Here is a 24,574-nt window from a genome sequence, read left to right on the forward strand (position 1 = left end):
AAAAAAATCCAAAATAAAAGTTAAAATACTACAATTTTTAATGAATTTTACAAATTTTGAATAAAATAAAATTAGAGATAAAGTTATTTTATTTTAATTTACTATTTCTAGAAAGTCATAAAGATAGCTAAAATTTAAATTTAAAGATCAAAAATATTTGAAAATAAATAGTCTGAAATTTATAATTATTACTAAAATCAGAGCAAAATGTTACTGTACTAGCAATGCATGCATTATTATAATTGTCTAAATTTTGCACATAATTTAATAAATTTTAACCAGCTAATATTTAAGATCTTATTTAAATTTGATTGATCAATAATTTCATTCTTAATAAATATATTATTAAAATCAGTGAATCCAGTTTCTTTTCTATAATTTTTAATTTCACTTTTATATTTAGAAAATTTGTTTATTTCTTATTAAAATAAGCACTTTAAAAATGTAGAATAATACAGAATAGGAAATTAAAGGGTTCAACTATCCATCTGAACAAGAGCTTCTATAAAAATCCAAATCACCACAAAAAAAGAAAATATTTTAAGATCCAATACCGCCTCCAATGCCAGCGTAGTTAAATAAATAACATCCTCTTTCTTTTGAAAATGTAAAAAATCCAATGGATGATTCTCACCTTACAAATATAACTGGCTTACAGAATAAATAGATATCTGGGTTTTAAAATTAAAGCAATATAGGAAAATAACATGAAAATTAAGAGCAAAAGCAATAATAATCAGAAAAAGTTTTCAGTTAATCTGTAATAAATCCTATGGATTTAACAGAGGATGAGCATTAAAAACAATAAGAAGATGATACATAATAGCAAAATACATAAAAATTTAAAAAGAATATTAAAAAAGGGACTTAAATAACTATAGCAAGTAGAGATGATGAATTAAAAATTCATAGATTAGACAGTGAAAATACTCCTAAAAATAAAAATCACAATATCAGCAAATTGAAAGAAAACTAAAATAATCTTGGACCTAATTACCAATCAAATATAGCTTACACTGAACCTTCAAATGTGTATCCATTTAGTAATATTTACAACTCTCAACTTACTATAGGAATGGAAGGACATATATGTTCTGCTGCTTTAGATCAATAAGATGACTCTATGGCATTATCAGGTAGAAAAGAAGAATTTTTGAGTTGGCATTCTGCTACTTATATACTTAAAATGTTTCTTGATTTTACAATAGTTTGTTTGTTCTTAACAATTTTTTTGCCTTGCTACTTAGTAACAGTACCAAGATAAATATCTAAAATGCCTAAAAAGTAAAAAAAAATATGTAATAATTGCAATAAGATTGTGAACGAATTAGAAATAAATCCCTCTTAAAAACCTGAGCTAGCTATGTTCATTAGTAGACTTTTAATAATTTGTTTATACCCAATACTTTGGTTAATAATGGGTTATCCTTTCCAAAAACTATATCTTGATTTTATTTTATACGTTTATTAGATTCTTTACAATTTTTTTTCATTCGCATTCACTAAATCAAATTAATGAAAGATACCCTAAAAAAAATAATTTATTATTAAAAATTTAGTTATAAACAAGTAGTATTGTAAGCATATAAGGAAATAAATGTGTGTATAGTTAATTAATTATTTTACGAATTGAATTCAATATAATATTAATTAATAAATAATTTATATTTTTATTAACCAAAATATTTTAATAAAAAAAAAAATTTAACTAAATTCTTATTAAAATATTTATCAATATTATCAGACATATAGTAAGTTATTAGTTTTTAATTTAAGTTAATAAATATATTAAAAATTAATTTTTATATGTAATGTAATGAGTTTGTTATATGTTAAAGCAAATAGTATATATAACTTTAAATAGTAAAAAAGAAAAAATGATAAATTAGATATTCTTTAAAAAAAGATTAAAAGATTTAAGAAAATTATTTTTTTTGTTAATTGATTTTTGTAATAATTATATATTTTGTTTTGAACTAATAAAAGGCAAGTTTGAGCAGTGGCTTAAAAAACAAAATACACTTATAAAATAAATTAGAATACATTAAGTATTATTTTAATGCAAATTTTATTATTATTCATTTATTTTATCAATTTTGAGAATAAATTCATATCTATTTAAAATTTAGAAAAAAACTTTCTTGTTTGATAGTATCTTAATTATTTTAAATATGTATCATTAATTTGAAAACTTTCATGATTGAATTATTTTAAATAGCTTTTTACTTTTAATTTTTTGAAAAATTTAAAAACTTTGTTCTATTCATTAGCATAATAAAATGCATGATATATTTATAAAAAGGGTAAATTTAAAAATCAAAGTAAGTAAGTAAATTAAATAGATATTTAAGCTTAACCATACTATTACTAACATTTATTTTTCTATCATACTTATAAAATATTTATTATAAATTTTATATCTTTTATATTTAGAATAGTTTTCAAATCTTTTATAAAATTCCTTTTATGATTTGTAATTTTATTTAAAAATATATTAATTTTTTTAAAGTTATAGTTTTATTTTAAATATTATATCTAAAATAGAGAGATATTTAATATATTATATTGAGCCACTTTAAATATTAAAAAATAATTTAATTAGTTTAATTTTTAAAATAGTCTTATCTCTTCATTCTTCTTCAGTTGTATAGATAACTTATTTATTTTACAGGTTTATGTGATTCCTATTTATAATTATTTTAAAATCTAACCTATCTTCTTTAAAAACTAAATTTAAAGATGGTCTAAATAAATTTCAAATATTAGGATTAAATTAAACAATTTTTCAAAATACTTAAGCAAATATAAGCAATATCTTTCTGTGTGTCTCTCATTCAATATCTGCTTTTATAAAAGAAATATCTATCTGCATTAAAAATTGTAGAATAATATTTTCCTCTTTACATATTTTTAAAATAATTTATTATAAAACAATAAAGCAAAATAGAAATTCAGTTATATTACATATTATTTTACAAAAGGATAAATTAAGTTATTTTTTATTATTATTTTAAACCTTTTATCTTATTTAAAAATAAAGAAGTGATTAATTGATCTATAAGGACAAAATACAAAATTGGATTTATATTAATTTATTGTTGAATGCTTCAGCTTAAAATACTAATAAATTTTATTTTATTACAGCAGATTTAATAAAAATTAATGAAAATCACTATTTTCAATCTATTTATTAGTAAAATTCAGGAACTTTTCTGATGAATTTGAAAGCTTACAACCTAATTATTTTAATTAACTAAAGAATTGTTCTAAACAGCGAAGTCTCATGAAAATTCATTTAAATTTTATGTGGTCTTTTGTTTTTAACATAAGATTTGGATTTTCAAGTTGAAGCTTAAATACCTCAATTATTTTTGGTAGAAGAAAGTAAAGGAGAAATTACCTGTAAAATGATAGACAGATTCACTCTAAAGATATTCTATTATATTTGATAGTTATAATTGATTACGAGCGACAATTAATTTGAAATAATTTAAACATTCAAGTTGTCAGGGAATTTTAGATCAAAATTTATAAAACTAGTAATATCTAATATATGATTAGTGCTAGAAGTTTTAGCTTTAAGGGAAAGAGTACAAGTGCGCATGATTACTTTATATAGATTTTTCAGAGAAATCCTTTAAATAAAATTTATTATAAATGACAATACTTTAATTAGTGGGGGAAACACTATTATGAAACTAATAAACTTAATGATGCAAAAAGGAATTAAATTTTAAGATTTCCATTTCAAGCCAGCTCAAAAATAAAATGAGAATGCATAAAAGCATGTTAATAATTTATATACTGCATTTACTATTTATAAATTAAGCAATCACTCAGTCTTATTGATTCTTTTCTTTTACAACATACAAACACACAAACAAACAATAAATCATAATTATAAAATCATTAAATAGTATGAAGCAAAACAAAGACTTTTAATTAAATTTGTTAAGAAAAAAACAATAAATTCTCTCATAACAGCTCTGTAAGTAATTTATAAAGAAATTTTTGTAAAAAAAAATTAAATTCAACATAAATAAAGAAAGTTAATTCTAAAAACATGAGTGACGAATAAATTTAAGAAACAACATCCCAATATATCCTACAAGTATCCATATCAGGAATTTCTATTTTATGCTGCCTGATCATAACAATAGGCTTTATCGCCTTCAAAAATTTGAGAAAATCTGCTCTTAAACTTGTTTTATTTTTATGCATCTCAGAAATGATATTTTCAATATCTATGATTATGAGGCCTCCAAATTAACAAAATAATTAGCTTTGTGCAGCTTAGATCTTTTTTGGCAACCTTGGGCATTTACTGTCTTTATTTTGGACCTGCATGATATCATACAGTCTCCATAGGAGCATTCGCTATGGTTATGAATATGTAAAGTGCATTATGAATAAGATTATACTGACATCATTATTTGTTCCTACTTCGCTTGCTGGATTGTAAGCATTTTTTTATTTAATTTCCTTATAAAATAAATTTAAATTAATATTATCAATAAATATCATTTTAATATCAATGCTCTACTGGTTAATAACATAATAAACACCTAAATAAAAAAATGCATAGGGATAATATGAATATTTCTTTTAATTTTTTCTACTTAAATCTATTTCTAATAGAAGATTTATAGAAATTTAGAATAAATACTTTTTATTAACTTATTTAATAATACTAAATAAGTATATGAAATAGAATAAAAAATTATAAGAAAGAATTTCTTTTGTTTATTTATTTATCTTTCATATTGATTTTTCACTTAACTCCTTAAGAAATAAAAAAATAAATCAAACTATCTTGCTTTCTATTATTCTTTTAAAGGAGAAATTAGTGATTCTTTAATTTTAAAAGCTGGTTAAGCTGATTTTTTTAATTATAATAAATTATTTCTTGATAACAAAGTATAATTAATTAAAGTCTAATATTTATTTTAATATATGAAAATAGGATATTGACGAGGTAATACTTCTTCACAGAAAATAATTTTTGTAATGTCTTGTAAGAGGGTATTGAAGGTTCAGCTTTGAATTCAGATGATACCAGTTTTTACATCTAAAAGTTAATCATGCTTTTGGAATTTTAAATCCCAATCTATATATCTTTTGCATTTAATTTAAGACAAATCATTAGTGTAGCTAAAATTGCAAAGGAAAATTAAGTCCACAATGTTGCAATCAAATTAAGAAGAATTTACGTTTATCCTTTCATCATTCCTATTTGCTAAATTTTTGCTCTTATTTATCAAGTTTATGTGCTTAGTGGTGGAAATCCTGATAATTAAACACTTATCACACTAAATATCATATTTAGCTGCTCTTAGGGAGCAGTTAATTCGATTGTATATGGATTCAATCAAAAACTAAGATGGTCTTTCAAAAATGCTTATAATAACAGAATGAGTGCAGCTTCTACTAGTCTAAATGAATCATTAGTAAACAACGGATATAGCTCTTCTCAAACAGAAAGTCCTGAAAGAAAAAAATCAGGATTTAATAATATTGTTAAAGCATATTAAACTGCATCTGAAGATGAAGAAGAAGATAGAATATAAAATAGTAGCTTTAAGAAACTCAATATGAGTAAAAGCAATGCATAAAATATTAATTCCAAAAGCTCATACTTAAATTCCACCAAATGTGGATCTAATAATAACTTGAATACAATTCCAGAATAGCCTCATGAATCTCCATATGAAAGAAGAAGTAGCAAATTTTAGAGCTTTAAACATAATTCTTCTGATTTTATAGAAAGTGATAGTTTTAATGAAGGAGGTGAAGTATCTGATGACCTATTGGATGAATATATTAGTAATCATTCTACACCTTCTAGATAATTCCAACTTACTATTGCAGACTTTTGAAAAAAATCAAATTATTTAAATAATTTGTTATCTTAAATTAGATTTTTCTTACAAAAATTAAAAAAAAGTAGCAATCTTATTCAATTAATAACTAACTATAAAAACTTATTTACCAGTATTATCAACAAACAATCTTCAATAAATTATTTATTAAATAATGTATATATCTTGTATTATTTACACAATTAATTAGTATATTTGAATTTCGTATTAAATTTTTCAAAATATAAAATAATTAATCCCATATTTTTCATTAATTTTTTAAAAATAAAAGTTAATGTCTTAAAATTATTTTTACATATGGTTAACTTCTTTAATTGGAAATGATTTTTCAAGTATATAGTAAACTGCTTATGAAAATAATACTTTGGAGGTTTAAAGTAATTTTCCATAAAATATTATGGCATTTAAAATTTGAAATTATTTTTTCATCCTTTCACTTATAAATTTTAAGCTTGTTCAATTTTGGTGTTAAAAATAATTGAGTTACTGATTCTGATGCCTATTAGATTTATCAGATACATTATTGGAGAGGAGTAATTATCAGAGTTAAAAAATAAATTGATATATTTGTAAAAAAATCTTAATTCTACCAAATATTTATTAGATTTCTTGTTTAAAAAAATTAAAATCACATGTATATATTTATTTGGATAAAAGACAAAAGCCTTTCGATTTGAAAATACAAATATATCAACACTCATTTTCAAAAAAAAGTCCTGAAGATTTAAATACTTTTGATATTCTAAATTAGTGCTGCTTCAATAATTTTAATTTTAATTTTTTTTCATATTAAAACATAGTTTATTAATTTAATCATTTAAATACTGTAAATTTCTAAATTAAAACTTTTTCTCAAATTCTAGTAATAAATTATTCAAAAAAATTAACTTAAAATTGATAAAAGCTGAATGTAGATAACAAATGACATTTTAAATATTAATTAAAAAAACTAAAATAATATATAAAGAAAAAATAATCTATATTATTTAAGCTTAATATTGTATAAACTAAGTCAGATTTTTTTGATGAAAATTCCTTTTATTATTCTAACTAATATAGGATAGCAAATAGGATATTAATCAGTATTTGGATATTTAAAATGGTATTAGCATACATAAATAAATAAAGAGAATTTTAAAAAGGTGAGACAATTAATTAATATTCTTATGATTGAGTTATTTTTCAGAACAGAAATAGTTCATATAAAGAACAAATAGTAAGAAGCTTTGATCAAAAAATAAAATATTAGGTACTCAAAATTTATTTATATAAATATTTGTGAAGAAAGAAAAATTAAATAAATCATAAATAGCTAATAAATTTAAGAGTTTATACTATAAAAAAGAATAAGTAAAGATTTAATAAATAAATAAATGGAAACAGAAAAAAGATTCGAAGTCAAAAAATGGAACGCTGTTGCTCTTTGGCAATGGGATATTGAAGTTGAAAATTGCGCCATTTGCAAGAAGTAAGTTTAATCATCTCACAACCTTTTTTTATTAAGTGCTTGGCATGTCTTGTTTTACATTAATTAGATTATTTTCAAAGATTTCGTATAAAAATTTTAAAAGCCAAATAGGTTTTATAAGCACATAAAATAAAATGTTTAACTATATTTGTAACCATATTTAATTTAAATAATTAGCAACATTATGGAACCTTGTATTGAATGTGATGCCAACTAAAACTCAAATAGTGCTTCCGAATGTGATGTTGCTTGGGGTACTTGCAATCACGCATTCCATTTCCATTGTATTTCCAGATGGTTAAAAACTCGTAATACTTGTCCTCTTGATTCTCGTCAATGGGATTATCAAAGATATGGTCGTTGAATAAAAGCTATAAGCAAAAAATTTGTAAATATTAATCTTAATATTATAAGTCACTTATATACTTATATAGTTTGTTAGTATATGCTAAAGATTTTTTTAGTTTCCTTGCAATTATAATAGTTTAGTTTCAGTTTATAATAACTTATTTAAATGATAAAATTGTGCTTTGTACTAATATAAATATCTAAAATAATAGAATTAGTTATTTAATAAGTTCATATATTTAAACTAGAAAAATAATTTTAAGAAATAAAGTTTTTTAAAGATAAAAAAAGTCTCTTTTTTAACTTTTTTGTTTGAATACGAAAGAATTAGTTATGATTTTGGTAAACAAGATACTTTTAATTTCTGAAAAAATTGAGAATATAAGATATCTTATATTATTTATTGTGGATTAATTTTTCTATTAGTTTATTATTCTTTCTATCATTTATTCATTAGTTAATTCATAGATTAATTATACATATCTCGAACAAAAAAAAACAAAAAAGATATTGGTATTTATTATTTATTTTATTTTTTAAATAGACAGACACATAATAAAATTATTTTAATATATTAAATTAAAGAAAATAATACACTTGTTTTTATCATAATATTATTTTCAAAAATTAAAGAAGCATCTTAATTAAATAAATAATTTTAGCATTTTCTTTTTAATTTAATTTTTTGAGAAAAAAAATTAGGTAAATTATTATAATGTCTATTAATATATTTCTTTTCATTCTGAAAAATTAACAATATATTTCAAAGACTAAATACAGATTATTAATTTGTCTATCAAGTTAATCTGCTTAAATTTAACAAATAAAATCAATAGATTTCTTACAAAACCAAACTAAGATAACTTGAAAAAATTAAATAAGTAGCAAATCTTTAATAAAATAATTAATTTTGAATTTATTTTACTTTAAAAAATAAATTTATTCTATCTTTCTAAAATTGTTATAATAAATAAATACTTATGAATTGAAAAAAATTTGTCTAAATAATTGTTTGTAAAGCTTTGAATTTTTAACTTTATTTTCTTTAAAATTTTTGATAAATTTAATTAATTTTCTGTTTGTAGAATTCTAACAATAAGATTGATAAAATTTTAAAGACGATAGCTTATTTTTAAAAATACAAAACAGAAATGCAATTGGATTTACGAATTAGACTAAATGATTGTTAATCTTTTTAATTTTATTATATAATTTATTTAAAAAAGCTTTAATTATTTAATTATTTGTTTATTTATTTATTTTTAATATCATGATAAAGGTTAATTTTATCAATTTCTTAACTTGAAAATCATTCTCTTTAATAATCTTGCTTCGTATGAAACAGTTTTCTTTTCGTCTAAAGCTTCTAAGGGGTTTATAACCTATAATTTATTTAAATTTAAAACGTTTATGAATAAAATTCAATTAAAAAGTTGTTTTTATAAAATAAAATTCATATATATTAATAAAAATGTTAATACAGATGGAATAGTTTTGCATTAAGTATCTGCCTAATCTAAGAAGTCTATTATTTCAATAATGGATTGATCTTTAAGAATAATTTATTATTTAGCCATAGTTTCAATTAAAGCCAAGAAACATCTCTTAGCATAATACCAGGTATCAGTGTTAATCTTTTTTTTAATTAATTAAATTTTGAATTAAAAATACAAATTTTAAATTAATTAATTAATAAATTTAGTATAATTTTTACCTTTTTATTTAAGGGTTCAAGAGATTTTATAATTCTTGAAATACCGAATTCATAATTATTTTTAGCACAATAGAGTGTACCAATAACCAAGTTAACGATGCACAAATGATAAACCTATTTATTATTGAAAATTAGCTTTTAAATATTAAAATAAAGTTATTACATTTTTATCTGGTTCTTAAACAGCTGCTTTATCTTCTTCACGTTCTTTTTTTAATAAATATTTAATTTAAGATAAATCCATTTTATAAATAAACAAATTAAGAATTACCCAATTTTCTCATTAATTCTTCAGCATCTTCATTTTAGTTTACCATTATATATGAAACACAAAGGTTTGCTATCACCATAGCTTGAAGTTGAAGAAGATTGTCATTATATTTTTTTACAATAGGTTCGTAGTAACGTAATGCTTCTCTGTATTTGTTGTCTTATACGAAAAAGACATTTGCAACATTAAGTTTCCAAGTTTCATGATCAGCACAAAATTCAGCAGATTATTTAAATAACTTTTCAACTGCAGCGTAATTTTCTCTGTCCCAATATATTTTAGCCTAAGCCATCAAAACAGGAATATATTTTTCTATGCATTCATCGAATTCTTTGAGAGCTCTACGGATAGCATCACTATCACGTTATTAACGAGCATCTTAGATGTTCTTAGTAATTTTACGTAATTGATCTATGTGCTTGTTAGCCAAGGCATCAAATTTACGGAAAGCTTCTTCAGGAGATGCATTTTGTAAAATTAAAGCATCGATAAATTCAAAATCTTCAGGCTTAATGCACTTAAAAGTGAGATCAGAATTTTCTGCTAAGACATCAGCAGCTAAATCAAAGTACTAATACTTGCAATAAAGGACCAATAAGTTGGGGAAAGTCTCAGGAGGGAAAGGAGGATTAGATAAAAGATGATTTAATCTATATATTAAAATAGTAAATTAGTATATAAAATATTTTAATAATTTAATTTTTTCAATCAAAAAGCTATTATTTTCAAATAAAGAATATTTCTCTTTACTTTTTAAATCCACTTGAAGGATCATCTTCCATGTTCATCAAAGCTTGATTCATCAAGGTAACTGGATCTAATTCTTCTTCAGTACGAGGAGGCATATCGAGGAGAGCTTCTTTAGCAGCAGGAATGTTCTTGATTGTGTATTCAATAGCAGCCTTTAAGTTGAAAGCCTCAATCAAAGCAGTTTCCTTCAATGCTTAAGTGTTACCTACACTCTTTACTTCAATTCCTATATTAAAAATTTTTTAATTTAATTATTCATATAAATATCCTCCAAAAAGAATCAAAACGCTAAAAAAATATATAAATTAAAATAAACAGTTGTACAAAAATACATTTTAAAATACCATTCAAAAAAAATGAAAATTCACATTCATGAAATAGAAATAAATAAAAAATTACCTTCAGCATTGGAGCCAACTCCGAGTTCAGGATGTTCTCTGACACCTTTTTCAATAATTTCTGCAATATTTTCGAGAGATGGACCAAGCTATTTCATTTTATAATGACAAAGTGCAACATTGTATGCGATTTCGGTATTATAGCCAATCTTGTTGATTGCATCTTAAAACTTCTATCTTGCTTCTTCATATTTTTCTTCTTTGTAAAGAATACAACCTTCATTTATTATAGTTTCAGGATCATCAGGATCTCCTTGAGCAAGTAGCGTCTTAGCATGGTCTATTTCATTCTTTTCATATCTAATCAAAACTTGCAATTGAATAAGCTTCTATTAATACTAGGAGTTTCTAATACTTTGGCAAGCCTTTAATGCTTCATCATATAAACCTTTTAATATAATAAATATTTTAAATTCATCTTATCATCAAATATAATTGATTATTAAAATGAGCTAAACTAGAATATAAACATTTATTTTTTAATGACAAACAATTTATTCATGTATTTAAAAAAAATCAATTTAATTATTACCATCTTTGTAGAGAGTTTGAGCAAAATATAATTTGTATTCATCTACATCAGGATAATAGTTGACTAGCTACTCATAACTATTTTTTATATAAAAGATTAGTTATTGCCACTTTCAAATTATCATTATCGAGTTTTAAAAATATGAATTGGTTCTATATTTACATTTTTGAAGCATTACTAAAATCTTAATTCATGTAATAGCAATAAGCTAATAATGAGAGTGCTCTGCTTCTAGGAGTGAATTGTAATTCGTAATTAAGATACTAAATAGCCTATTATTACATTACATTATAAATAATATTTAATCAAAGCCCAATAGGTATTATTCTTCAATGCTGAAAAGTGAATAATAATACATCATTATATTTTTGATCTTTAATCAGAGTGTAAATTGTTTTTGTTCTTTCTCCTTCAGGAATCTACTTGATTGGCTTCATTTTTTGTATCTATCTATCTATATATTATTAATTTGTATATTCACTTATTGCTGTTCAGAAACTATTTGTAAAATACTCTATCTATATTTTTCGTTTGTATTTATTATCAATAAATATCAATTTTTATTTATAATTCAAATAAGTTATAGTTGAAACTTTTAATATTTAATGCTTGTCTTTATTTGCTTTTTGAAAATTTAAAAATTTTGTAATTGTATCATTCTGAACATTTCTTACTTTGATTGATTTCTTTCTTTCTTTTTTGCAGGCAGTATTTAATATTATTTATCCATTGACTTTAAAATTCACTCATTTTTTAATATAAAAACTTTATTTGCATTGTTATTTTAAAGCAAAAAACAAATCTTAGTTAAAAAGTTTCATTTGCATTAATAAAATAAATTCATTTTTCTTCTATTATTTAAGATATTTATCCAAAGCATTCATTTTTACATTAACTTTTCTATGACGATATAATTGATAAAATATTATTTTCTCACACACTCTTATGACTTTTTCTACAGGATTCTTATTTCTATACCAAATGATAACTCAAAATTTCATTTTTATTAATAATATTTTAATTTAAATATACAAGATTATATATTAGCATGATTAGTTTACATAAATTGTAATTATTTTATAAAATATTTTACCATAACTTTAATTATTTTCTATCTCAAGAAGGGAAAAATAAACTTTCCTTTTATAAATTTAATATCATCATCTGAAGATTTCTTATTTCTATTAATCAAAAATAAAGCTAAGAAAAATGTTAAACTTTTTATTATAAATTAGAAAGAAAACAGCATTTAGAAAAATGGATTTCAAACATAAATAAAGAGCAGTATTAACTTTTTATAATTAAAAAAATATCAATTTCATTATAAAATTTAAGATAAAATAAATTTCTTAAACATTGAAACATAAATTAACATTGAGTTATTGAACTAATGGGCAATTAAAGAATATTGACATAGATTTAGTAAATAAATAATATAATTTAAATTTTTTTTTTCTTACAGTTTATAAGCTTAATCAAACTATATTTCATTATATTTTTTCACAACTAATCCACTTTTGTAATTTTGGTGAGAATTATATTAAATACTTAGTCTTTTATCCAAGAGGTAGATTTTATAAATTTAAATCTAATCTGAATGGTCCTTCTTTATAATGTTCAAAAAATCCTAGCTTTATGGCAAATTATGGATTTGTGATATTGAATATGTAAGGTGCTTTAACCTAAATCTCAAATGGTTACTTTTTGCCTTAATCCAAAACAATTTACTTAAAAATGTCATATGGACAACCATCTTTGTCTTCACTAAAAACGTTTATTGTATTTTAGTTTGTCTTTTTAATCACAATAGTTCTCTGCAGAATAAATTCTGGTATCTCTAAACCTAGCTTTTTCATAAGTAGAACCATGACATCATCAATCAAAGCATATATTCTTAAGGCACACAAGCTATCTAGAGGGGTTTTTTGTAAATTAACCACAACTAATTTATTTCCATTTTAAGCAGTTGCTAGAGGCATATCAGCTGCTGGAGTAACTCTTAAACTACTTCCTAAAACTAAGTGTAAATCTGCTTATTTTGAGTTAAAAAAACCTTATTCCATATCTTTTTTGGGTAAATTCTCTCCAAAATTAACAATTGTATCTACTAATTCGCCACCACATTTCTAATTGTCGCAAATCCTTCCTGTTAAGTGGTCATGAACATCTAAAGCTTTTCTCACTCTATAATCTCTCATATAAGACTTTCCACATTTTAAACATTTCTCTAAATTAGTGTTTCCATGTAGTTCAGATAGGCTATTAGGGTTGAATCCACTTCTTCTATGTAAGCCGTCTATATTTTAACTGATTAAATACTTAAGAATTCCTTCTTGATTCAACTTAACTAGTGCCATATGGCTTTTAGTTGGAACAGCTCTAGACATTATAACTTTGTGTTTTTTAGGTTGATTTCCTACTTTTTAAGCCATCTTTTCCCACAAACCAGGTCCAGTTTTCAAGACTGTGTTAACTCCACTTCTAAAATCAGCTATACCTGCTGAAGTAGATATTCCAGCACCTGTAAAGCAAACAAAGTGATTTGACTATTTAATCATATCTGCCAACTAAGTGACTTTTGCTTCTAATAATTCCGGAGAATCAAAGTATTCTTTCTTTTCGTTTACTGTTTTATGAGCAGTATCCATCAAATTATTATTTATCAGAAGTTTAATTTATGTATTAATTTAACAAAACTATAACAAACTCAATTTATAATTTATATTATTGTCAACTTTTTATATAGAAAATCATAATTTGTTTGTACTTTATCAGATTTTTGTAATTTTTTTTACCTCTACTATAACAATTTTATAAATTACTTTAAAACCTTCAATTATGACCAATATTTAATTACTCTAGATTACTTGTTTTCTATATTCTTTTTTTCTATAAAAAATATTTACAAGTCTGACATAAATATTCATATTTCGTTTATATTTATACTAAGTTTAAATTTAAATACAATATTTTAAGTTAAAATTAATTAAAACTATTTTATATTTCATTTAAAATTATCCATAATTAATTAATTAATTCAAAATAAATAAAAGATTCAAAATATAAAAATATTTTATAAAGCAAATTAATTGATTTTTTGCTTAATATTATATTTATTTTATAAGCTAATAAATAAAACTATTTAAAAGTTAAAATAGAAATCAAATTAATTAGTTTTTGTAACTCAATCAACAACATTTCCACAAATCTCAACAAATTATTTAATAAATTTATAATTTATTAATTATTTAGTTAAATTTATAAAAAAGGAACATAATTTTATCTATTAAATAGAAGAAGAAAAAAATCAATCACAAAAAATTGATTTTATTAAATTTAATATCAATAAAAATTATTTTAAAGAAAAATTTGATTAAATAAGTTTTATAATAAAATTTAAATTGATAAAAAAGAAATTCATAATGTTTTGAAAAATTAATAGAATATTTATTGTTTCTCTTCTTTAATTTTATAATTAGAAATTATTTAAATATGTATTTTAATTCCATGGTTTAAATTGTGGTATATTTTTCTTTTACAAAAAAAGGTGAAATAAAAATTTAAGTACTTCACTTTATTGGAATACATTTAAATAAAAGTAATAAAAGAGAAAGATTAAAATATTAAAAACCAAAAATAAGATTTATTTTTGGAATTAGTAATAAAAGATTGTTTTAATTTATATTTCTTTTCTTCTTGTAATGAAGTAATAAAAAAGCTATATTATCTTTTCACTATATTTAAATAAATTAATAAATCTAATCTCGCATATCTTATTTAAAAATTTAGATTCATATTAATTAAGACTATTAAATAAATAAGATAGCAAGAAAATTCTCATATCTGATTGTGTAATTTTATATTTATTTATTGCTTTGAACTAATCTACTTTTAGAGTTGATTAAGAAAACTATTTTTTAAAGCAGTATTATTAAATTAATTTTTTGTTACCAGTTGATAGAATAATAGATAGTTTATGCTAATAAAATAAAAATATTAAATTTTAGTAAAAATTTATATGGGAGAAGCGCTTTTTTTTTGTTATTTTAGGACAAAATAAAAGATTTGATGCAAATTTTTTAATTTATTGAAAAGTGAAGTGAGGTATTATTAATAATAAGGATAAAGGGATATTTATAAATGTTATGTAAATAATAAATAGTAACAGACAGTAAAGTTTTTATGATTATGATAATTCAAAACGATTGTTATATGTGTTGCTTAATGGAGCTAAATATAAATATTATGAGTTGTTTTATTATTAATTTATTAAAAGGAATTTAGGCAGTAGGAAATCTTTTCTGTAGATAGATAGATAGATGGTTGGAAGAATCAGAGAAGAAAGATGATTAAAGAGATGCAAGATAAGTAAGGAAGTAAATCAATATGAAATATTTGGAATAATATGAAGATATTTCTAATAAAATTAATTAGAAAAAAATTAAAATTTTGATAGTAATTTTAAAAAAGTTAGGAATGAATTTTTTTTTTTCGCTCTTAATTAATTATTTCTTTCAAGTTTTATATGCAATTTTGATAATTCTTTTATTAAAGAAAAATATCTGTTGCATCTTTACACATCAAACATTTATTTAGGTATGTATTAATGTATCATTGCTGGTTGTTCTGTTAGAAATTAAGGCTACATTTGATTATTATAAAAGTAAGTTTTTTTTACAAAAATTTTCTCTTAAACAATTCCAAAATTTAATATTGACTCTTCTTTGCATCAAAGTTCGAAAAATAGACATCTGTCTTTTAATTCATTCATTCACTCATCTATCTATCTATGTATTCAAACACAAATGAAAATACTAAAAAGTCAAAGTTTTAATTATAAGCGAATTAGTTAGTTAGTTAGTTACTTTTTCGATTTAGCACTTATTTGATTTAGATTATTTTAAATCAATTAAAATTCGACTCTTGCTTGATATGATTTCGAAGGAAAAAATTTGTTTGATTTATTAATTTTTATTATTATTTTTTATACTTATTATTATTTATTTACTTATTTTGATTTTTTTTTTTTAGTATACTCGTCTTCAATCTTTACTGCAAACTGATACATTTAACTCTTCTTCTTCCTCCCAAATAATTTCTGGGACATTGTAGTTATTGCTTTAGCTAGAATTGAAAGTTTGATTGTGCTCTTCTCCAAATGAGGATTTTTTTTAGCCATTCCTCATCTATTATTATTGGTGATATTGAGTGGGAGAAGTGGGCTGTTAGTCAGTTTGAGTCATAAAAACAATTAACTCTTCAGGCTCACACACTTAATTTAAACTTTAAAGGTATTAAGAAAGCTGTTTCTTTCTCTCTTCTAAATCATTATATGTCAAGATCGAATTCTAGGCTTTCTTTTATGGGAAAGGAGGAAGTCTCTAATCCTTATATTTTTATTTCATTTGGGAGTTAAGTGCTCCGAATTCACGGAAGCTTCTTTTTACAGAGTAGATTTTTCCTTTATAAGTGCATTTAATTTCGTAGATAATAGTTTTCTTTGAGTATTTTATAGTCTCTAAAAACTTTTCTATTCTGATATTTTCTATTCTGTATTTACATATTTTTGTTTCTTCTTCTTCAATACAATTGCCCTCTGCATATTTAATAATAGCATCTTCGTTACTTTATTGGTTTTGCGATTTAACATGATTTTTTTCATCATATTACTCTGGATTTTATATTTTGTTCTTTTATTTATTTGCATCATTATTTGATTTCCCTTTTTTTATGTTTTCACTATTACCTGATTTGGAGTTAGCCTTTCCAATCTTTACTTACTCGTAATTTTCTTCTTCTGATAATAGCTTATCTTGTAAGCTGCTCTAGTTGCCATCGATTCCAGTAGGTTCACCTGCAGTGTTATTAGAAGTAGTTTTTCTTTAATTTTCTATGCTGAAAGTACTTGACTTTTTGGAGTCTATATCATCCAAAGAAATCTACTCAAAGTCCCTCTAATACACCTTCATGTAAACTTGATATATTCCCGAAACAGCTATGAATCCCAAATATAAATAAAAAGCAGCGTCATCCTAATTATCTAAAGAATTTCTTGATCCGAGAAGAGCTACGCATATATTGCAAATCAAATTAATTAGCATATTAATTAAAGTCAAAGGTTAAGTATATCCTTTATATTTTTTATCTAGAATAAGAGCAAAAATCCAAATTGCGCATGATATAATATTAACTGCAAACATCTAGATAAGAATTATTGATTGCTGTGAATTGTTAATTATTACCCATACCAACAATTGAGCTACACTAATAAACAGGAGGAATACCGTTCCGAATATCTTAAAACAATAGCACATTTTGCGCTCAGCACCGCGGATTTATTTAATTGAAGATCTGACAGAGCTACTGCGTCTATTCTTGATTCCTTTTAGCATAGAAAGCAATAAATAAATTGTATTAAGAATAACAATCGCTGAGCTAGCAAGCATAACTGCGCAGTCAGCGACTCCTTCCAAGCAATAACAACCAAAAATCATATTTTTTATTTGAATGAATTGTTTTTCTGTTTGATTTATTTATAAAATGATAATTCGGAATTTTAATTGATATCCTTCAGCAAAAAAATGTTTTATCTGTATAAAGTTTAATGAAAAATGGAGGCTTGTTCCCCTTAAATAGAGTTGGACTTATCCCCTGTAAAATGAAATGTATTTATGTGTATTCTGTTTGTTTAGGGATAGACTTCGTAGATCAGGTTTGTTTATAAGTTACTTTCAAAAAAGAAATAAACAAATAGTTTTTGGATATAGAGATATATTCTTTAAAACAATCAGTTTAGTTTAATTGATTGTTTGTTTCTTTGCTTGATTTCTTTCTGACTTTTGTTTATTTCTTTGTTTGTTTGTTTGTTTGTTCCTTTAAGCCCCTCTTTCTTTGATTGTTTATTTGATTTAATTTATTAATATCAATGCCTTATCTGCTTTCCTTTGTTTATTCTTTTATAAAATAATTAAATCGCTTTTTATTTTAAGTAAAATTGTAGTATTTCAAAGATATCTCCATCACCGCCTTTTATTGCATATAGCACTCATTCATTCATTTCTCTTTGCTTTCTTGGTATTATTCTTACAAATGATTATAATAAACTTTTGTTGTTTTGAATATTTACTATAGCTTATATTAAAAATTAGAATCTTTATTGTGCAAATTGAATAATCAAATTAAAATATAAATTGGTCACAAGGTTTTTTATCTATTGACATCATTAGAATTAGTTATTCAATAAGTAAAGCAATCGTTCTATTTATTTTTTGTTAATTCTAATCATTTACTCACCTATAAGCACTCATTTTCAAGCTAGCTAAATAAATACCTATCATCTATTCATCTTTTATAAAGATAATTATTACATCAATAGGACAAATTAAATATATTTTTTTATATAGAATTCTTTAATGTTGATTCAAATCCTAAAAAATACTAAGTAAAAAATAAATTATTATATGATGCCACATTTTCATTATATCATTTGTTTATTATCAAACCCTTACTAATAAAATTCTAAGTAAGAACTTATATATAATTTATTAGCTATTTTCAAATTATAAAAATTTTAAATTTAAATATTTTTATGATTATCATTTCTTTTTTATCACTTCTCCAATTTAGCTGCTCTCTGACCAAATATTTAAAAGTTTAAATTTGATTCCAAATCGAAATTATAATTTGTCCAGTAAAAGATTTTTTTAAGTGGGATAATAGTATTTTTCTTCATTTTTAATTTTTATTTAATTTAAATAATTTAAGTATTGTGAGCATTTTTTTATATTGATAAAGTAGATTATTTATAGTTTGTTTAAATTAAATCTTACAAATATATTTCTTTATTCTTGGAAAATTAGAGTAATATCATTAATTTAATAAAATTGTTTTTTAAAAAAAATAAAAAAATAGAATAAAATATTTTTAAAATAATTATTAAAAGTTATATTTATTTGGTGGTAGAAAACAAAATTTAATAAATTTTATTGAATTCATTTCAAAATTTTATATAAATTTAAATGTCTTTTAATTTAGTAATCTTATATTTGACCAAAGAATCTATTTAAATTTTCAATAAAAGCAAGCTTAACACAATAAAATATAAGGTGGGGGGTTAGATAGACAGACAGGACTTTTGAATGACTAGTAATAAATGGTATTATAAGATAATATGAAAACTAAAAAGTAATTTCAATCTACAGGTTAACGATACTAACCTTTATTTCTCTCATATTTTGTTTAAATATTTATAAAACTTTAAATAAAATAAATCTATTTAAAAAGCACATATTTTAGTGAAAATATAACATTTAATGTCCTGTTAAAATAAATGTTTAGGAAAATGTTAGATTTTTTTAAATAATTATAATAACAAATTATTTTTTATTGCTTTCAAATTTTTAAATAGTCTTCAACATCAAAAAGAAGTAGAAGAAAAATAATACCAAGTGTTAAATAATATTTGTCCATATTATTAATATCAAAATTTGAAATATTTTGAAAAAGAGAAATATTTTTATTTTTTAATAACTTTTTTAAATTTATTTTATAAATGCTAAAATTAAATTTAATAAATTTATTTTAAAAATTAGCAAGACTTAATTTATTTTTTGAATGATTTAAGTTACAAATAAATGTTTTAAATAAAAATTAATCTATTATTTTTTTGACTATAAATTTAATGATAGATTAATACCTAAAAATAAAAAATTTATTTGTTTATAGTATAAAATTCTATTAAAATTTTATAAAAAATTGGTTATTTTTGTTAGTTTATTGGAATTATTGCTTGTGTGATTTGAATTATTCTTCGAATAAATTATTCCTTTAGACTATTTACTTAATTTTAACATATTTTTATAAATTTACAAAATGTACATTTTATTGCATAAAATATTGTTTTTTTATATTTAAATTGTATTTTAAATTATTTAAAGATCAAAAAAAATAATATTCTTTCATATAGAATATTTTTCTTGTTAGTTTTAACTAAATTTTTCACATTAAAACATATTTGGATATGATTATTAGTTATTTCTTGATGGTTTATTTCTTTAATTATTTTTTAGTTTTTGTATAAATTAGAATATTTTATTGAAAACATTTTATTGTTTTGTTTTAATTATAAAAACTGAAATTTGTGAAAGAGAAAGAGAATTACACGTTTAGATTTAGCGATTTGCTTTGAAGTGATATTTTAATTTTAATTAAAGATATTTTAATCAAAATTTTCTAATTAATTTGTTTTTATTTATAAATTTTGCGATTGAATTAACAGATAATCATTAGCCACCAAAAAATGTCAGAAGAATAAGGTAAAGTAAAAGCTAAACAAAGTTAACTATAAAAGGAAGCTTAATAAAATATTATATAAAATAATTAGTGCATTTAGATTTCGACGTGAATATTCCAGAAGTTCAAGTATTAATTAGAGAAATTAATATCAAAAATACTTATTTAGATATGTAAATAGGAAACATCTACATTAGATAATGAATAGAATAAATTCTTAGAATAAAATATTTCTTTAGATCCAGAAAGCAAACAGTTTAAGGCATAAGCATAGGGATTAAGTTATGATCCTGAATCTCAATAATTATCTAATAGTTAAGGTTAATCATAACCTTATGATTATGATAATGAACCTCCATTGTTAGAAGGTAAAAAAAAAGATAAATTTGAAAACAAATTCTTATGAGCTTAAAAAGAATGAATTTTTAAATTAAACATTAGTTAAAGAATGAATTTTTTATGAGCATTTTATTTGATTATTTCTGTTAAACATAATTTATGTTTGTAAAAAATAGATTTAGGAATTGATCTTAAGTTAATCAAAGAAAGAATTATTCAAGTATTTAAGTTTTAGTAAGGTAAAGCTTAGTTTCATGAAGATCCAGATTTATGTGGTCCTCTTCTTCTTTGCTCATTGCTAGGATTTCTAATGATGCTAGTAAAAATATAAAAAATGAAACATATTATTGAATATTTACTAAATATTTTGATAAAGATATAAAATTTTTAATAGGAACTTTTGAGTCGATAATATTTTTAATTATTAAAAAACAAATAGCATTTAGGCGAAAGCTTAAATTTTCTAAATTAAAAAAAATTTGTTAGCATTTATCAACTTCTCCTTAAGCCATTAATATTCAACAATAATATGAACACTATTTTTTTAATTTGAAAATTAAAAATAATAAAATATTTTGTATGAAATCTATTTATTAGTCTGCTAAATTACAATTCGGTTATGTTTTTGGGTATGGAGTATTTGGGTCAATCATGCTATATCTTATTTTTAATTTGCTCTTATAAGAAGTAAATAGTTCTACTGAAATATTTATTGATTATTTAATTTTGGCTATTTATTTATAACAAACAGTATAAAAAAATACCTTTGTACACATTGATCAGTATATTAGGTTATTGTATCCTACCTATTATAGCATTAGCTTTATTCAACATAGTTCTAACATTGAAAAGGTAATTTTTTATTTCATATCTATAAGTTTATATATTGTTTTTTCATAATTTTTAAATATGAATTAAAGCAAAAATAATAATAAATTCATTTTTTTAAAAAGCAAAAAAATGAAATCAAAAAGTTTTCTTAAATTTTTAATCATTAAAAAAAGTACTAATTAAAAATATTAACAAAATAATACAAAAATATAAAATTTAAGAGTTAAATTTTTATTAAATAAAAATGAGTTTAATTTATCATAAAAAAAAAACATAAACAACAATCATAATTTTAAAATTTATTAATCGTTTTAAAATAAACATATTAATTACTTAATATTTATATAGTGGATTTTTTGGGATATTGTTAGCCTTTATAAGTTCAGTAGGGTCTACATATCTTTCTATTCAACTGATTAATTAAGTGATATTTATTAAATTTAGGCTTTTTTCTAATTACTTCTTTTGAAATTAATAGGGATTTGATCTATTTGAAAAGAAATACCTTATAGCTTATCCAACATTTTTATTTTATTCAACATTTGTACTTATTACAATTTTCTGATTTAATAAAGTTCAGATGCTATAAATAAAATAAATATTTTAATAATTAAGTGATCTTAACAATAATTACACAATAGAAGTAATTTAATATAAAATAAATTCCTATTAATATTTTATACTTTGTTTGTATATATCAAATTGAAATATTTAAATTAAAAAAAAATACTATAAAAAATTTATGCCAAATAAATATCAAAGTAATCTTTATATAAATAAAATTTCAGCAATTAATAATTTATTAAAATGAATCTTTATTGTATATTATTTTTGTATATTCGAATTTTGTTTAAAAAAGAAAAATATTAAAAATTAAAACATTTAAAAATATTTTTTAGTTCATAAATTTAAAAAAGTAATTCAATAATCATTAGAATAAACAGTATTTATAACCTATCTTAGTGTTATATAATTTTTCAATATTTAAAAAAAACATTTTTATATTCTAATTATTTAATTAAAATTAAATTTTGATTTTATTTGATTTTATTTTTGTGGTTTAAATTTTATTTAATGTATATCATCATTGATTAATATCTTAACCTCATTTTTCCAATACCTGAAATGTTTTTTAAAATCCTGCAATTTTTAACAAAAGTTTTTTTTTTCCCTGTGTTAATATATTTGAGAAATACAGTATTTTACTTTATTAGGCATTAAATTTTATTTAAATTATAGATAAGTTTTACCAAATCGAAATAAAAATAATTTAATGAGCCAAATTATAGAGAGTATCCTCTCATATGATAAATAGAAATCATCGAATAGAAAGAAAAGTTATAAATTGTATAAATTTATTTTTTCTTTTATTTGTGTTATTTATACCATGTGATTTATAACTTTAGTGTTAAATTTATATAACAAAAAGCATGGATCGTTAATTCTTATAAGTCATAAAATAAATTTAAAAAATTTACATCTTCAATTTATTTATTTATTTTAGGTTTAATTTCTGGTTTTTGATCTCAATCTATCAATTTTTTGGATTTTAATTTGATCTTATTATTTAATTTACAGTATTCAGGACAAATTTAAAATTTTACATTTCATTAAAATTAAATTGGAACACAAATAAATACTTTTATGTGGTTTAGAAAATTTATTGGTTTAAATTTTATTGAGTCTTTTTGATCTCAAATATTCATTTAATTAAAACAAATAAGATGTATATTATTCATCAGAAACACGTTATTAAAATTAATTTGGTGGTTTATATTTACCATAAACGTTTAACCGAGCAGAATTATCAGAAATTATACTTTTAAAATTAAAAAAGTAAATGGAAACATCATGATTTAAGTTTTGTATGATCACATTGCATAGCTAAAATCTATGAAAAATAAATAGAATATTTTAAGTGATAAAAAAATAGACATTGTAAAAAATATGTATATATTAATTTAATTACAATTTTTAATAAATTTATCGTCATATTAAATTTCTTTTTATAGAAGCTATCAAGCAATATTTTTAGGATAATTTTAATTAGTAAACCTAATTAATTATGATAATTACCACATATGAAGCTAAAATTGCAATTTTTTGGGATTTAACTCCAAGCTTATTGTTAAAAATAAATTTTATTTGATAAAAGAAAGAATATTGTTTAAAAAATGTTAATTTGATCTATTTATAATTAGAAAGTTCTGTAAATATTGTGAAAAATATGAAAGGTATTAAATATTTATTCGTAAAAATTATGTATATGATATTATAGTGTGTAATATATTTTAAAATAGAAGAGTTTCTATATCTAATAGTACAATCTAAAAATTCAAACAAAATTAAAAGTTTAATTTTAATTTCTGATGAAATACTTTACAAACTTATTAACTTACTTTAATTAAATTAAGGCAATTTAACAAGGGGTAAATAATGTCCATTCAGATAAACTTTTGTAGTTTTGTTAATTTGAAATATGATTTCTCCAGAAATAACTTTTAGAGATAATCTAATTAAATGACTTTATTTTAGCCTTTTTTGTTGTGGTTTTTCAAAATGGATAAAAAAACGTTAAGAGTTTTTTAGTTTAAATTTTAGCCAGAAATAAAAAATAAATTTCTTCAATTTAGTAAACTGCATAGTGGAACTTAGACTTGTATATATCAAGTAATAAAAATGATACATAGAATTGATATTTACTCAATAGAATTTGTAAGTTAAAAAGTGCATTTTTACTTAATTAAAAGTGC

At 21.4% G+C, this 24,574-nt stretch overlaps 7 protein-coding genes across 7 annotated transcripts; 4 read left to right on the forward strand and 3 right to left on the reverse strand. All coding sequences in view use genetic code 6, as the record gives it.

Moving 5' to 3' along the window:
• Positions 1-442: 442 nt before the first annotated feature.
• Positions 443-1,519, forward strand: TTHERM_00313690 (transmembrane protein, putative; the record flags this gene model as incomplete). Its single annotated transcript, XM_001033550.1, has 1 exon — positions 443-1,519. The coding sequence occupies one exon, from the start codon at positions 443-445 to the stop codon at positions 1,517-1,519; it is 1,077 nt and encodes a 358-aa protein (XP_001033550.1).
• A 2,544-nt stretch (positions 1,520-4,063) lies between these two features.
• TTHERM_00313700 (slime mold cyclic AMP receptor) lies at positions 4,064-5,876 on the forward strand (the record flags this gene model as incomplete). The annotated part of the gene is made up of 2 exons (XM_001033551.1): positions 4,064-4,458; positions 4,964-5,876. 2 exons carry the CDS (start codon positions 4,064-4,066, stop codon positions 5,874-5,876), a joined length of 1,308 nt encoding a protein of 435 aa, XP_001033551.1.
• Positions 5,877-7,045: 1,169 nt separating this feature from the next.
• TTHERM_00313710 (anaphase-promoting complex subunit 11 RING-H2 finger protein) lies at positions 7,046-7,711 on the forward strand (the record flags this gene model as incomplete). The annotated part of the gene is made up of 2 exons (XM_001033552.2): positions 7,046-7,347; positions 7,525-7,711. The coding sequence occupies 2 exons, from the start codon at positions 7,046-7,048 to the stop codon at positions 7,709-7,711; spliced, it is 489 nt and encodes a 162-aa protein (XP_001033552.2).
• Positions 7,712-8,984: 1,273 nt separating this feature from the next.
• Positions 8,985-11,797, reverse strand: TTHERM_00313720 (tetratricopeptide repeat protein; the record flags this gene model as incomplete). The annotated part of the gene is made up of 10 exons (XM_001033553.1): positions 8,985-9,077; positions 9,177-9,329; positions 9,410-9,523; positions 9,573-9,616; positions 9,681-10,330; positions 10,431-10,656; positions 10,830-11,216; positions 11,361-11,437; positions 11,523-11,632; positions 11,717-11,797. The coding sequence occupies 10 exons, from the start codon at positions 11,795-11,797 to the stop codon at positions 8,985-8,987; spliced, it is 1,935 nt and encodes a 644-aa protein (XP_001033553.1).
• A 1,050-nt stretch (positions 11,798-12,847) lies between these two features.
• On the reverse strand, positions 12,848-14,008 carry TTHERM_00313730 (SIR2 family transcriptional regulator; the record flags this gene model as incomplete). Its single annotated transcript, XM_001033554.1, has 1 exon — positions 12,848-14,008. One exon carries the CDS (start codon positions 14,006-14,008, stop codon positions 12,848-12,850), a length of 1,161 nt encoding a protein of 386 aa, XP_001033554.1.
• Positions 14,009-16,402: 2,394 nt separating this feature from the next.
• On the reverse strand, positions 16,403-17,854 carry TTHERM_00313750 (PX domain protein; the record flags this gene model as incomplete). The annotated part of the gene is made up of 1 exon (XM_001033556.2): positions 16,403-17,854. One exon carries the CDS (start codon positions 17,852-17,854, stop codon positions 16,403-16,405), a length of 1,452 nt encoding a protein of 483 aa, XP_001033556.2.
• Positions 17,855-20,658: 2,804 nt separating this feature from the next.
• Positions 20,659-22,386, forward strand: TTHERM_00313780 (Yip1 domain protein, putative; the record flags this gene model as incomplete). The annotated part of the gene is made up of 8 exons (XM_001033559.2): positions 20,659-20,674; positions 20,743-20,780; positions 20,833-21,019; positions 21,167-21,309; positions 21,588-21,677; positions 21,742-21,842; positions 22,170-22,245; positions 22,300-22,386. 8 exons carry the CDS (start codon positions 20,659-20,661, stop codon positions 22,384-22,386), a joined length of 738 nt encoding a protein of 245 aa, XP_001033559.2.
• Positions 22,387-24,574: the final 2,188 nt, after the last annotated feature.

The sequence above is a fragment of the Tetrahymena thermophila genome, assembly GCF_000189635.1.
Source record: "Tetrahymena thermophila SB210 genomic scaffold scf_8254431, whole genome shotgun sequence".
Classification (NCBI taxonomy): Eukaryota; Ciliophora; class Oligohymenophorea; order Hymenostomatida; family Tetrahymenidae; genus Tetrahymena; species Tetrahymena thermophila.